General features: G+C 38.6%; 1 protein-coding gene across 14 annotated transcripts in view; it reads right to left on the minus strand.

Moving 5' to 3' along the window:
• Positions 1–14,996, minus strand: part of LOC112573234 (cAMP-dependent protein kinase catalytic subunit beta) — a 144,513-nt gene that overhangs the window by 6,832 nt on the left and 122,685 nt on the right. For 6 of the 14 annotated variants that reach the window (XM_025253413.1, XM_025253415.1, XM_025253416.1 and 3 more), the window contains 6 exons: positions 9,563–9,624; positions 9,104–9,109; positions 8,480–8,611; positions 8,051–8,149; positions 7,660–7,742; positions 3,900–4,026 (listed from right to left, as the gene is read on the minus strand). In XM_025253413.1, coding sequence (XP_025109198.1) covers positions 3,900–4,026; positions 7,660–7,742; positions 8,051–8,149; positions 8,480–8,611; positions 9,104–9,109; positions 9,563–9,624 — 509 coding nt within the window. Of the gene's footprint in view, positions 1–3,899; positions 4,027–4,359; positions 4,487–7,659; positions 7,743–8,050; positions 8,150–8,479; positions 8,612–9,103; positions 9,110–9,562; positions 9,625–10,174; positions 10,293–10,579; positions 11,140–14,996 lie in introns of those variants that run through there. The other 8 variants (XM_025253419.1, XM_025253422.1, XM_025253426.1 and 5 more) reach the window with 7 other exon arrangements.

A 14,996-nucleotide genomic window follows, 5' to 3' on the forward strand; every position in this document is an offset into this window, starting at 1 on the left:
TCTAAGATGACATGCAATAGCTAACCTAAGGCCATCATGTCTAAACCAGTGGGTAAATGCATGTGCTGTGTAAGTGCATATTAGAACAGCAGCCCTTAATCTCTTCTCCTGGGATGGTGCTGCTGTGATGCAAGCATGTTTGTGCACTTTCACACATTGGTCTAAACATACACACACTGACACACTTCTGAACACTTCTACAAATTCCTAAGCTGCTGGGAACCCAGGTCCACCCTCTGCTGCTGAATGTTGCCTGATTGTTCCAGACTGAGCTCTCAACTTGCTGCTATTTACAGCCAGATCAGCAGTGGTCAAGTGTAACTTTGCCCCACCAAATTACAATAAGTGCACTTCTACTATTGTAACTTACCCCCACCACGCTACATGAGAGTATTTCTACTATGGTAATGTGGGTTTCTTTTTATGAGGGGTGGGGAAGAGGGGCTGGGGGCAATATGAGCTCCCACTGTTGTACACAACAGTAATCAGTACCTATAAGAAAAAGATTAAGTGGGTATGTAAAATCTACAAATCATTGGATATATGAAACTTGCAGTCTTTCTTCTTAGATTTCATTATGCTTTTATTTTCTGCCTTAGAACATTTCAAAACATGCCATTATAGAATTCAGGGATATGCCTTCTCAAGAGACTACCCAAGACTACAGTAGACAGAAATACAGAGAGAATGACAGCAAGTGGGAGGCTGAAAGAGCTGGAAGGTTAGGATTAACATGGAAAATCCTATGCTTATTTTAATAAGTGAACTTTTGATTTTTATTAAAGGTCCTTTGAAGTTTGCTCTGCTGCAAGTTGACAATAAGCTTCTCATAAATACAAACCTGGCAACAATTACAACAATAAGCCAAGCATGATATGAAATACATGAAATACTGCCAGCAGTAAACCAAGTAAGAACTGCCTTTTGATGATTAATCTAAAAAAGATTCTAATTCATGTGCATGGAAAAAAAAAAAGTAGCACAGAGACCTATGGATGAAGACATGCTAAATCTACAACTAACAAACAGAAAAGGCACCTTCATAACAGTAATTTCTGTGAAAGCTCAGAAACATGTATTATAGAAGCAGAATTTATGGGACAACAGAAAAAGTGTGAAGAATTACTAAACAAATGAGTGAAACTAAAAAGGAGGAAAAAACCACCTTTTCATGTCTTTTTCAGTGCTTAAGTACATCAAGAAATAATAAGACAGCTCTTCATATCCCCCGCCTAACTTGCATTACCACATTTAAAGGCAAAACAAAAGCATTACTAATGTGTCTCCTAATTCCCTTTTCTGTCATGGGTAGGCATTTTGTACACAGAGTCCAAAATCTTGACAATCTGTTACCCACATTATCCTAGTGGCAGTTCTGGCTTTATTTACTGTCTAGCAAAAGAAAATAAAATGGCAACTCTGACCATAACACTGAAGGACTAATTTACAAAAACCAAAAAGAACAATAAGGGTAACAAAGCAGGCCAGCAGAATGCACCAGACAGAAGCATTACCATTAACCAAACTCCCATGGCGGCAAAAGTGGTGTGACATGAAAGCAACAAACACTGCACAGCAACAACATAAGGGCCATGATAATTCCTGTCATCTACAAGCAGTCATGCTGATGCTGGCAGCTAACATAAAGAGTCTTCAATGCTTAGTTTGCCATTTTGATTCTGATCCTCTAGTGAAACTTGTCATATACACTAATTGATCATGCACGCAAAGGTACAGTTTAACCTGCCACAGTATGTAAAATAGAGTTTATGTTTAGGTTTTCTACTTTGGAAGATCGTTGTTTACATCCTTACACCTGTTTTGACAGCATCTTACTGCAGATTATGTCTTTGTGTCAATATTTTGGGTAGGAGCATGGCGGCCACGCTATGTGGTAAGCTGCTGGGACCAGTTATAAAGATGCATGCTAAAATTTTCTCAGGATTCTTCCATCTCTGGTTTGGGTGATGGGACAAAGGGCAAGGCAAGCCAAAAACAGGGAGTTTGTGTGGGAGCAGGAGGGAAGGAGGGGTTGGGGCACACTCCTATGTACTCATGACACTGAAAGGGGGCAACTTGGGCAAGAAAGACCACAGCTATGCACAAGGTCTGGATGTAGCTTTGGTGCTAAGAAACCAGAATATGCATGGGTTTAAAAAAAATCAAAAATGATTGATGTAGGGCATCTAAGGGATAAGAAGAATATGGCACAAACACTTTCAAGGGCAAACTGAAAAGGTATACAACACAGTAATAATGAGGTAATCTTGGGTCGCCCAAGCAAACAACAAGTGCATAGCTAGTGTCTCTTTTTCCCTTGCACTCGCCAGAAATTTTCTTTTTTGAAAATCAATTGCATACACTTTGTGAGCATACTATTATATGGGTTCTTCCTTTTAATCAACATTTTTTCCACACATTGAGCATATCACTAAGGTTGCACTTGGTTCAAATCTCTGGGCACAAAAAGGCAACACTTTTGTGCAACCTTTAGCACTATTTACCTTTCTGTCCTACATCTAAGTATTCTTCTGAGAAAAGAATAGTGAAAGAATTCATTCAATTTACCTCCAGTGTTACATTTACTTCTGTAAAAGTGTTTAAAATGCAACCTGCAGTCAACTTGTGTAATTTCAGCAATTCATTTCAGTTTTTCTGCAAAAACTTTTTATTTGTTCACTGGCAACATATTGTCATCAAAAAATTATTTATGGAGAGGGGCTATCTTTGCTTAAAAGTAAATGTGACATTATTACCTTATCACATATCACCTCCAATTTATCCTCCCTTCTAGATCCCCATTTATTCTTCCTAGCAGTCCATCTGTCCTTACCTGCCAAAACACGTCTAGTGAAAAATTATAATCTAAAAATTTGCCATTTCTTCACAATATTAAGGCTAGTTTTTTTTAAAAAAAATAAAAAAGCACTTAGCCATTTCCTTCCAACGTCAACAGCTTATTATACATCTTTGTTATATTACCGTTCTTGCAGTATCACAGTTGCTTTTATTGGCTCTCTCACAGCCACAACCTACAGCTTTTGGAAGAGGTCCTCATGCTTTTCTAAAAAATGTAACTACAAAATAAAATACAATTTTATTTGTGGTGATTTTATGGACAGAAAACAAGGGTAAACTTTTTTCCAAATGTGGCAGTTATGATCTTAGATAAAAATGGTAAAATGCACAACTCTGAACAGGAAAATGCTCAAGTAACATGCATTTAGCATGCAGCTTTGTTTACTGTTATCAGCAGTCTGCATATGGACTGGACATGCCACATCCACTCCATTTTTTACAGCAGTTTTTGTTTCTGGGATAACCACCAAGCATGCTCTAGCAAGTTACTTTGTGAGGCCCACAGAAAGTTCTACCATGACAAATCTGTACTAATCTTCAAAAATTACTTCCAGTAACAATTAAATGTATTAAAATGGGGAAATCCAAAATTGCTCAGAAAATATTAAATGGAGCACTGTTTCATATGCCAGTGCTATCTCAGCAATGCCGGCTAATGCTGATTTTCTATTTCATTCTACAAAGATCTTTTTAGATTCATCAATGTTTATAATTTGAAACTGATTTTTTTTCCTCCCCTTATCTACACTTAAGTCTAATTCCTGTTATTCAAGAGATAATGAAATTTTTAGTCTTAAGCAAAATGGATTAAACATTAAATGTCTAATAAGTATTACACTTTACTACACAAAATACTAGGAAAAAAAAAGTATCTAAGTAAACATTATGATTTTATGAAAAACAGTACTTTGCAAGGTACACTTTCCTGGCCCCATAACCCATCACCACATGGCCACGGAAGCAAGTGCAACATGAAGCTAGGCAACCCAGTAGCAGAAAATTGGATGGAGGTCTAGAGAAGACATTCTGGCAGACCCTACCTTGAGATAACCTTGGGAATCTATCAGTAAGTTCTCAGGTTTTAAATCTCGGTACATTATATCCAAGTGATGCAAGTATTCCAACACCAAGACAATTTGTGCAGCGTAAAATCGGGAATGCGGCTCGCTGTCAAAGAAAAGTGTAAGAAACATGTCACTTCAAATCCAACAACAGGAACAATCCATGGATAAAACATTTCATCAACACTCAATTTTCATGAACAATAACAGTTTCTTTTTTTGGCTGAGAAAGGAAAAGAAGATGCTTGGCACATGGTATGCATAACTCAAGACTACAATAATGACTTTACATTTTATATAGCTTCCAAGCTTTCAAGAATCAAGTTTCAATAAAAGTAGTCGATCCCATTGCTGAAGCCCTTCATTTCTTCCTCAGCCCCATGTCTTCACAGCAAAATGAAAAATCAAGCTGCATCTAACTGAAAATGCCTCAACTTACTTTGACGTAACCCTGTGGGTCTATGAGCAAATTTTCAGGTTTGAGATCTCTGTATACGATATCCAGATAATGCAGGTATTCGAAGGACAAAACAATTTGCGCAGCAAAGAACCTGGAGTGGGACTCACTGTAGGGAAAAGCAATAAAGCATGTGAAAATCAGGGAAATAAGGCACTATGGTCTGTGTTTCCTGCTTACACCTCATGAGCACACCACTCTCACATTGCCTTCAGCTTCATCCTAGCATTTGAAATGGTGGTTAAGGACTGTAAATCCAACCCACTGGAATTTTACAAAATGCAGGTCTTTTTGTGATTGTTCTACATTAATATACTTGTAGTCTTTTGGGGGTTTTTTGGTGAGAGTTTTGCTCATTTTTTGCACTTTGAAAAAGAGTGGATACAAAACAGTTCTTTTGGCAACACCTCACCTACTTCATAATGCTTTTTTAACAAACCGAGTCCTAATTTTTAAACTGAACAATATCTGCCATTAATATGTCAGTGAGCAAAGATCCACCATTGTGGACAGATGGAGCCTGTGTGTTAGTTGTCAACAGAACTATATTAAAATTACACTTGTCCATAAAAATATTTAATAATAGCACCTTTGAACTTCTTCCTATAACTTTTAACTATTAGTGACAATCGCCTACACTCTACAAACTGCAGGTGGCCATGACCAGTGTCATTCATGCCATCTATGTGTTGACTAGAATATTTTTCTCCAAACCTTCCTCAACCTCCAATAGTTTGGACAAACACAAACTATTATCTCATGTCAGAAATCTTACAAGAATGTAAGCACAACTGACAATGACTGAAACGAGTAAGTCTGATTTTCTTTTTTAGAAAATGGGTTAATAGAACCATCTTTCAAATGGCATTTCTTCCTCCACCGAGTTCAGTCCCCTATTCTGATATACTTGAGCTGAAAAAAATGAAGTCTATAAGAATTAAACTACACTGCAAACTGTCAGTTGTAGTGGTTGCTGCTTGATTACTGAGGTTCTTGTATTAGTTTGGAAGATGTACTGTAAAAACTCAAGGATGTGCAGGAAACACCAACTGGCTCAAAAACAGTGTTAAAAACTGTATACAACCAAAACCTGTTATCAAAAACAATCACAAAAAAAAGCCAAATGATGCACTACTGATTTACAATCATATTAAAAACAAATTTCAAACAAATTTTTTTCTCCACTGGTTTCATAGGTCCTTGTGCATATCTTCAAACAAGCATGGGTCTGTTTCAGAGATCTTGATGACTATAAAATTCAACCAATCGACCCACAGCATAACCTATCCTCTTTACCTAGTTTACCTTACCAAAAAAATAAAATCTTTTCACTAATAAGTCTTGATTTGCTGCATATGCTGTTTGTGTTAACTTCTAACAACAAAAACCCTGGTGATAGAAATGCAGCTAATATTTCAATAGTACAAGGTTCAAGTGACTTGAAATGGATTTAACATTTTCATGAACACAAATGCTAGAACCGAAAGTGGTGAACCAAAAGAAAAAAGAAAAGTGATGGTGTAGGGGAAAGGGACAAAATAAAAACTAGGTGTTTATGGTTACTGATCAAGAGTATACCATTCAATCTGTTAGTGATATATAAATATGAGCACCCCTCCACTTTAAAAAAAATCTTGCAAATATTTGGGAACCCAACAATGAAATATTTTTTAAATGTTATCGGACAAAAGGCTAAGTTCTATACTCGCCACATTGATCCTGAAGTGCAGATAACCATAAACCAACCTAATTTTTATTTCTTTGCCTAAAAATCTGTTTTCATATACATCCTATACCTTAAACACACAAGTATTTAAATTCAACCTGTAAACACCTTGAAGGGAGAAAAATGTGTGTCAAGGCCTCAGCCTTGCTACCAATAGAACTGTGAACCATAAGAGGTTATTTAGGGCATAGCCTGTACAAACCAACTATCTCCTGCAACATGCCCTTTTGCTTTCCCTGATCAATCAAGCACAGACTTCTACTGGGTGGTCATGGGAACTTCTAAACAGGTCTTTAACCATCTAGCTTCTGCTCTGGTCAAGCACGATCACCCTTATCCTAATGTTAGTCATTAGGTGGGTGAGGTGTTAGAGAAAGCCCTTATGTCAGAGCCAGCTTTTTTCCAGTTCCTCAAACCTCAAAGAGGTCAGGTACCCATTCAACAGATGGGTCAGCTAGGAAAAGTATTGAACTGGCTGTGTGCTTGCCTAAAGCCTCAGAGGCTAGTGTTCTAACCACTTAGCAATCTGCAACAAACTCAATAAAAGCACACATGTTGGCACACATGTTCTTGTATGTCAAAGGTACATATCTTCAAGTATACAAACATGTAACAAACTCCTACACTCTCTGCTTCAACCTTGCTTTCACTGGGTACTCCGAGGTGCCAACCTCTCCAGCCTGCAGGTTTTCCAGAATTTGATTCAATGGTTTTGAAAATTTATGTGAAAGTGCAGTATGATAGAAAACTCAAAGTTGTGAAGGTGATCATATGATCAACAACTGAAAGAGTTTCCAAAAATAGCCTTACAGCAATGCAAAACTCAGAACTGATGATGGGTATCATAAAAACCGTAGTGACTTGATTTGCAGCAAATAATAGACTAGATCAGAAAATAATTATAAAAAAGCCAAAACAGCTGGCACATGTTATCACCCTCTGTGAAAATTACTCAAATTATGCAAAATGTTTTATGTATTGTAAACATGAACAAGACTTCCACAATAAACAGTAACAACATTTTCTACTCTATTACTATCTAGAACATCTACTGATGCTCCTTCATTAAACAGAAAGAAAAATCAAATGAAAATTTTTTTCCCTACAATACTTAAATATAAAAAAAAAAATAAAAGATCTCATTATCCAGTGATTGCCGGGGCAGTGAAAATAAGTAGTTGACTGTGCTTGGGGAACTCATATGACAGGCAGAGCTAAATCCTCAAGTTCTTCTGGTAAACTTCTGATAAATCATATACCCATCTCTGCTGGGTGGGCAGGGAAAGTCTGCCCATCTAACAAGGCAATCTTCTGCTCCAAAGTCAAGCACATTAATCTTCAGACTATAGAGCTTTTTTTTTTCTCTTTACTCTTTCTTACAATTTTATTCAATGTCCATCCAATGTGGCTACAACAATAAAGTGAAATTCTTTTCCTATAGTCATTTTTCTAGATTCTCCAGCTTGCTAGACCTAGTGTCGCCTCTGAAAAAAAGAAAACCTGTCAACCTGCCACTAGTGCCAGACAGAACATGTTACAATGATTACAAACATTACCTGAATCTCCCTATCCTCCGTAAATGTGAAAACATCTCTCCACCGTTGACAAACTCTAAAACCATATAGAGATTGGAGTTGTCCTGAAAAAAATAAATAGGATCAACCATTTCATAGACTGATTCTAAAATCTTTATTTAAATTTGTTTCATGAGTTTAGGGTTATTTTGAGCTGGACAATGACTATCATTAACAATGTTTATACAGTCATACATTATGGTATAAGGCAGTCATCATTCATTTTAAAGTGTGTGTGTGGGTCAAGGTATATAACAGAGTTCTTTTATCCCATGTGCCATGAACTGCTGTAGCAAGAGTGGGCACTTTAAAATTATTATAAGTTACAAACAATAAAACAAATCAAACTGATGCATAACTGTTTGTTACATACCTTGAATGCAAACTCTAGGCTGACCAGAAATGGAAAGGATATAGCCTGTAGAATCCTCTTCTCATTTAGAGTATGCTCCACTTGTTTTAACTTCACCACCTGTTTCAAAATTCCAAATATTTTAACTGCAAAATTAAATGCATTGCTGCACATAAAAATAGATACAGGTGGCCTTGTTTACTTGAACTGGAAAATCACAACACATTTTTCTGATCATGTAATTTAAATGGCACCCTTCAGAGAGTTTTTTTAAAATTACTCCATTCTTGATGCTTTCTGCACTAAACTATGGAATCATTTAACACTTATATTATCTTTTTTTGTGACAGAAAGATGAATTTCTTTTTTCTTCACTCGCTCATTCACTAGAATGCACAGTTGCACAGATTAAAAATAATGAATATATAAAATAGTTAATATATGACTCACTTTCTGTTTGTCTAATATCTTCATGGCATAATACTCCTTGCTGCCACCTTTATGTTGAACCAACATGACTCTGCCAAAGGACCCCGTGCCAAGAGTTTTGATTCTGTCAAAGTCATCCAGGCAGTGTGTGTTCTGTGTGCAGAGAATTGCATTGGAAAATGTGGGAAAGAACAGCCTGCTGATTGAAGTATCTACTGATACAGAACTTACATAGAACTCAGGTGTGGTAGGATTGACTTCTTCCAAATCAATTATAAAGGCCATAAGCAAAATAAGAACAATCCATAGCAATTGAAATCAAATACTTTTACAAAAAATAAATATCTATGTTTGTATATTTTCTCTCTCCCTTTAGTGAGAGAGTATTAATATGCTTTACCATTAAGACACCCTTATTTTTTTGAATAATTCTGACAGAATCGGACAGTTCAGCCAAGCTAATCGTTTGTAAAATGTAGAACCCTATATATGGTATAAAATACAGCATTTTGTTCAACAAAGAAAGAAACAAAATGACAACAACAGCACCAAAATAATAAAAGATACTGAATATTCCAATAGGACTATTAAAAAATTTCAAATCCAACCCAACAAGTCAAATATAACTGTTATTTGAATACTCACATCTGGCTATGAAAAACACACAAAAAAAAAAAGGTTATAAATATCAAGGGATATCTAGACTATACTTGAAACTTTCATATTTAACATTGCACAAAGATGTGATCCTCAATTTGAAATGTTTATCTCAAACAGCATTAAAATTATACCATGATGGTGACTGTGATTCATTAAGGATATGAACTACTTTTAAAAGAATGATAATGACAGAAAAGAAAGACATGAGAACATTGCAAAACTGACAGCACATGATAATAAAGCAAAGAAAAAAAAATTCAACACACACACACACATCAGAAAAGGGAGGGTGAAAAAGGAGACAAGAAATGAACATACTTTAAACACATTTACTTTTAACTAATGAGAATGTGACATTCCCAAAGTAAGATCACTGAGCAGATAAGACTAAGATTTAAACAAACATTGCACAATAAATAACAAGATAGGCAATAGTGTCCTTACTGGAGGTGGATGATCCCACTTCTTTTGAAATTCCTCCTTTGCTTGGGCAAGAAATTCTTTAACTGTAGAAGGGGGAAAGAAACACAAATTCATCATACACAATAAATTGAAAGACCTGCTGGTCTGATAGCCAGCTAAAAAACAGCTACAAACTAGTTATCTACTCTGCTGAAAATATACACCACATTGTGATGTGGAAGAACTATGGCTGAAATGACATCACCAATTAAAGCCAGTCCCCAACTTACTTTCTAAGTATTATTTAAATAACTGAAAAATGTTATGAAACATCATAAAATACATTATAAATTACTTACACTACTTTTATTTCATTTTATGTAAATCATATGTCACTATGTGGCAGTGCCAAATTTACACATGATGATGTACTACATGATGAACGCAGTTTTAGTGTGTGCACAACATATGTGTAACCTGTTCCTTAAGCGTATTGAGGCTGGGAGTGGGAGAGAAGACATAACTGACGGATGCTGTCATATATTTAATGTACTGAACTCGATACACACTTCACGCAGTCTGATCAGAAGTAGGTGTGCTTTACATAATCAAATGGACACAAGCACCAGGAGATTCACATCCAACGGGGAAAACCTTTTTTTCGATGACATATACAGCCCATCTCCCTGTCGTCCACTTCCTCTCAGGAATATCTGAACACTGTCATTTTCAAGATGTGTTATTTCAGTATATGTGATCGTCACACTCCAATCTGCTGACACGAGAATGTCGGTCATTTCTTCCACATATTTCTGTTTGGTTTCCATGACAACATTTCTAAAATGTTCTTTAAAAGTAGCGCTTCTACTCTCAAAGGTAACACAAAGAAAAAGATTAGCATGATAAAAACGTATTTAGCGAAACAGCTACCGACGGAAAACGCGAATGAATATTGTCTAAATGAACACGGTTCGGTTGAAAAATCCACTAGAGAAACGAGTCGCCCGGTTCCTGACAAGAGCAACGCGATTTACGAATGCTGTTCCAACGCTCACTCACCATTTTCGGCCGGATCTCCTTTTTTTGCAGTTGCTGCATTTCCCATATCCTCTCAGATCAAAATAATCCACTAGGCAAGAAAAACAATATGTACTTAAATCATAAACACACGATGATACCCCGAGACCACCGACAAAAGTATCCACAGCAAGGTACTCGTCAGTCGTCTGCACTCTAGCCTTTCACAATAATGCCATGGAAATTCGTCCGACAATGTCAAAGTGTAGAGTGCAAAATAGAAGTTCCCTGAAGCTAAAAGATCCAAATGATCAACACAGAGACGTTTAAAATAAATCTGAAAGCGTTAGCTATTGCAGTGAACAGCTGACACAACGCAGGAAATGGAATTATTTTTCCTCGCGCAACTCCTAGCTATGCGCTTCGACCGCCGTGGCATTCTGGGATGGAATGTCGTAAACATTGACCCAATGGAGGAATCGCTGCTGGCTGTACGGGTGTACCAACAGGCTACAGGCGTCTAGCAGTCTCTACCCACTGTAGTGTGTGCGTGTCGCCTCTTCTACCCTTTTAGTCATGAGTGTCACTGTGTGGTCACACATCCTCACCACCCTGTGGCAAGTGGTGGCGACAGCAGCTAAATAAATGTACCTAATGCTGAAGAGCACTGCAATTGCTACTAAATGGCTGAGGCATTACTGATCTTGAGACAATTAACGACCACGTCGATGTAAGCCTGCATGTAAACTTGACATCATCTGTCATGTGGGCAAAGTATAGTGCGCCACTAATATTAATATTTATCATAGCTCAACTGTTGTCTGCTCTAGTCCCAAACCCCCGCTCTGTCGGTAGTCTGGCTGAAAAAAATGGGTTACGGTATTTATTGTAGCATTTATGTGTTTAATAAATGCCGACAGAAACATTGAGCTTGCGTTCCTTGTCCCAATGCATATATGCGTCATTGTAGTGCGTGTGTGCATACATTTGGTCTCCCTGTTCAAGCTGTGTGTAGTACAGTGTGTAAGTGTACACTAGAAGCAGCTATAGCTCATATATCTGCGTGCGCGCCTAGCGTCAGGTGCCGTTGGTCGGTCGGCTAGAAGTCTTTTCCCGTTTTCGGGACTACAGCAGGGTAGTTATAGGTACGGCGCAAGTCTAAAAAACAACAAATTGCCATACCACTTCCCCGGAGACGCAACGAAAGGATCGGTTTATAATTACAATCGACTACGTGGAAATTATAATTTGTTGTGGCGTCTCATATCCCCTGCCACTCAAAAAAAAAATAATAATAAAAATGCCTGCAGGCTCTCTCACGGGTACTTGTTAAAAAAAATCCACACACACTACCAAAATATCACACTCCTCAATCACACATGTCACACACTGACATCAAATAGGGTTTGTAGTAGCAGCAAGTATTCCCGACATCAGCGTCAGTCCGTGCTTTGTACACGACCCTAGGGTCAAGGGTCAGGTTCAAGCGGCAGGCTGTATATCGCCCAAAGGTTCAGCTAAATGGGGGTTGTAGTCAGGTGAAGGGCGCACAAAAAACAAAAAGAAAAAAAAATCGTTTTATGGAGAATGGGGGAAAGGAAGAGTGAGGAAACTGTGCTAAAATGCATAACATGGACGACACGGTGCCCATGATATATCACATCATAATGTCCTCAAGACCGTGGACTCACGCACGATGTTCAGCACCAATGCATGTAGACTGGCAGAAGTAGGACAATCACGCCAGCCTTATTCTGGCCCACGGGGATACACATGGCGAATAATGTTGTGACGAGAGAACATAATGTAATATAATACCGAGACAGTGCTAACCTGTAGACATATTCGCTCTCGTGACTCGCCTAAATTAGTCTGTGTTTTAAACCTACCTCTTACAACGACTGCAAAAGCGAATAGTTAAGCGAAAAACAAAATGTAACAAATCTCGTGCCTTTGGAGTTCTTTTCAAAATGAGCTTTATCTGACAAATATATGGCTGCGTTTATTGGTGTATACTATAGAATGAATAAGCGTGCTACGGCCGTGTTTTAGCACTAGGTCCACACTGACACATTCCCCTCGCCCCGCCCTCCTGCATATCATGGTGTCCCTCTATATCCATCTTGCTTTGTTTTGCTGGCATCTATGTGAACGCCGACTGGCACACGTCTGTTCACTGGCTGAAGGTGAAAGTTCAGTATGGAATCAGCCATCACCGGCGCACTTTCTCCTGCTGTGTGTGGTGCACACGCGTGCACTGTGCTCATGTCCAGGAGGACTTTGCATCCTGCCGTTGCCATCGCCGTTACTGAGGCATGTACATGTACTGTACTGGCACGCACCTACCCTACAGTTCTACTCAGTCTGCCATGTTTCCACAATAAATGCGGGACTGCTCATAGCCATCTGTTATCAGTCAAGATGAGGATTCACAAAAGCTGGCGTGTGGAGGATACCATGGAATAACCACACCGTCGCACGCACACACTAATTGCAAATTATGCAGCAGATATTTTCGAAGTTTTTAAACAATCATCTTTTCCGATCTGTGTATCAGTCTAACTAGTAAAAACCCTTCATCGCCCCCCTCCTTTTTTTTTTTAATTGTGGCGCGTGTGTGAATGATTGGATGACAAGGGTGTTTTAATAAATGTATCTGCGCTTTGTATGTGTGCTTTATTGTTTTTTATTGTATGATCTTAATGGGTAGAATGAAGTGTTTGAGTGTAGTTTTTTCCTTCTCAGTTGCCGAATTGTGTGCGCGTTTTAATGAATGTATGATCGGATGAGGTTTTTGAGAATTTTTTTTTCTTTAGGAACCTTTGATTGTATCATCTGATTGGATGGAAAGAAGCGTTTTGAGTATCATTTTCCATAAGCTCTCTAAGCTCCCCAATAAGAGGTAGGTATATGCGTACAAATCTTTATTATTACTTCACTGCAGGAAAAACACTGAATATTGTATGCCAAGTCATCAATCTCAGATTCTGGAAAATATTTTTTTACAGTTATAATTAACTCGAGCGTCGTGGTGTTGCTTGAACAGACAGGTGTCACGTGGCCAGTACCACCTTATCGTTTCAATCTGCTCCAAAATAATTCCCCAGCAACAACAGAGCAAGCATGCTGGGCAGGCAATATAAAGTAGCTATAGGACGGCCGATTCGCAAAATGTCAAAAACATGGAACACACTCTAAGTGTGCGTGCATCTAAGTTGCTGAATCTTTATCCACTACAGTTTCTGTCACCATAAGAATCGCTGATTTCCAAAAGCGACCTACAACGCTGCTGTGGGTCCCGTGTGTGGAAGGCCGTCATTTTTCTGTACTTCTCTCTCCCCAGATGAAAACCCAGTGATCCAGCAAGCTGGCCGGTGTTTATGCCGATATCGCGGCCAGCTAATACAGGCTGCAGACAGCTGTCACATCCTGTGAGAAATGCGTGTGCCGGATGAGATATCCCAAGCCACGACCCACAGTCTCCACACTGCCATGGTGACAAGCCCTACCGCTGCACCACCGGACCGCCTGACCCTGGTCAGCGACGGCAAAACGCCGTTTGATAACAAAAACAATGTTACAAACAGTTCCTGGCCGAAAAGAACATTTCCTTACAAGAATAACTTCCCTGTTTACCTCATCTTGCTCCATGTGACTTTTTTTCTTGTCCTGAAGCTGGAGGGGATCATCAAAAGGCCCGTTTTGAAGGCATGGAGGCCATTAAGAGGGCTAGAACGACGGAGCTGAGGGGCATCCCAGAGGAATCCCCCCAGCAGTGCACAGGGGCATACAAAACAGGACTAAAAAGTGCATTTGGCTTGAGGAAGATGACTTTGAAGGGCAAACCATGTTGTTGTTGTTTGGAATTAAATTGTTGGTGAGACCAATCTCGCTACTCTTCAGACATCTGACATGCAGCGCATTCTGTTATGCTGGGCACTATACATCTTAGTATTACAACAAAGATGTTTCAGTGAGAACGTGTGCCATAGCGAGCATGCAGCTGCCGCATGACACTCCTAGTCCTAGTCCAAGAAAGGAAATCTCTCTCGCCGGCGCGTCTCAGCTTTTTAGCATCTCTTCACTAGAATATTCTGACTGAAAATCTTGGCACAGTCATGACATTCAAACTGACAACTCAAAGTGTTTCAATAGTTGTTACATCAAGGTCACAAGCCTTTGGCGTTCGCAAAATCACTCGACGAATTCACTAGACTGAAAAAGCTCTTCTTACTGGACAAATATGGACAAAACTCGGTCAAATCTTGTCCATTGTGTCGTGAATAAAGAAGGGCCTTAACGTGTCACCTCGGAGCTGTGTTTTAGTCGCCATTAGTAACAATAAAGTTAACTTACATTTTACAAAAAACAAAAAGTGTAATAAAGGCTGCAAATGCTCCACTGTTGTAGTCATAAAATGGATTATACAGGTGCGAATCACATTTTTCCCGTCAATATG

This window comes from Pomacea canaliculata, linkage group LG10 (genome assembly GCF_003073045.1).
Source record: "Pomacea canaliculata isolate SZHN2017 linkage group LG10, ASM307304v1, whole genome shotgun sequence".
NCBI lineage: Eukaryota > Metazoa > Mollusca > Gastropoda > Architaenioglossa > Ampullariidae > Pomacea > Pomacea canaliculata.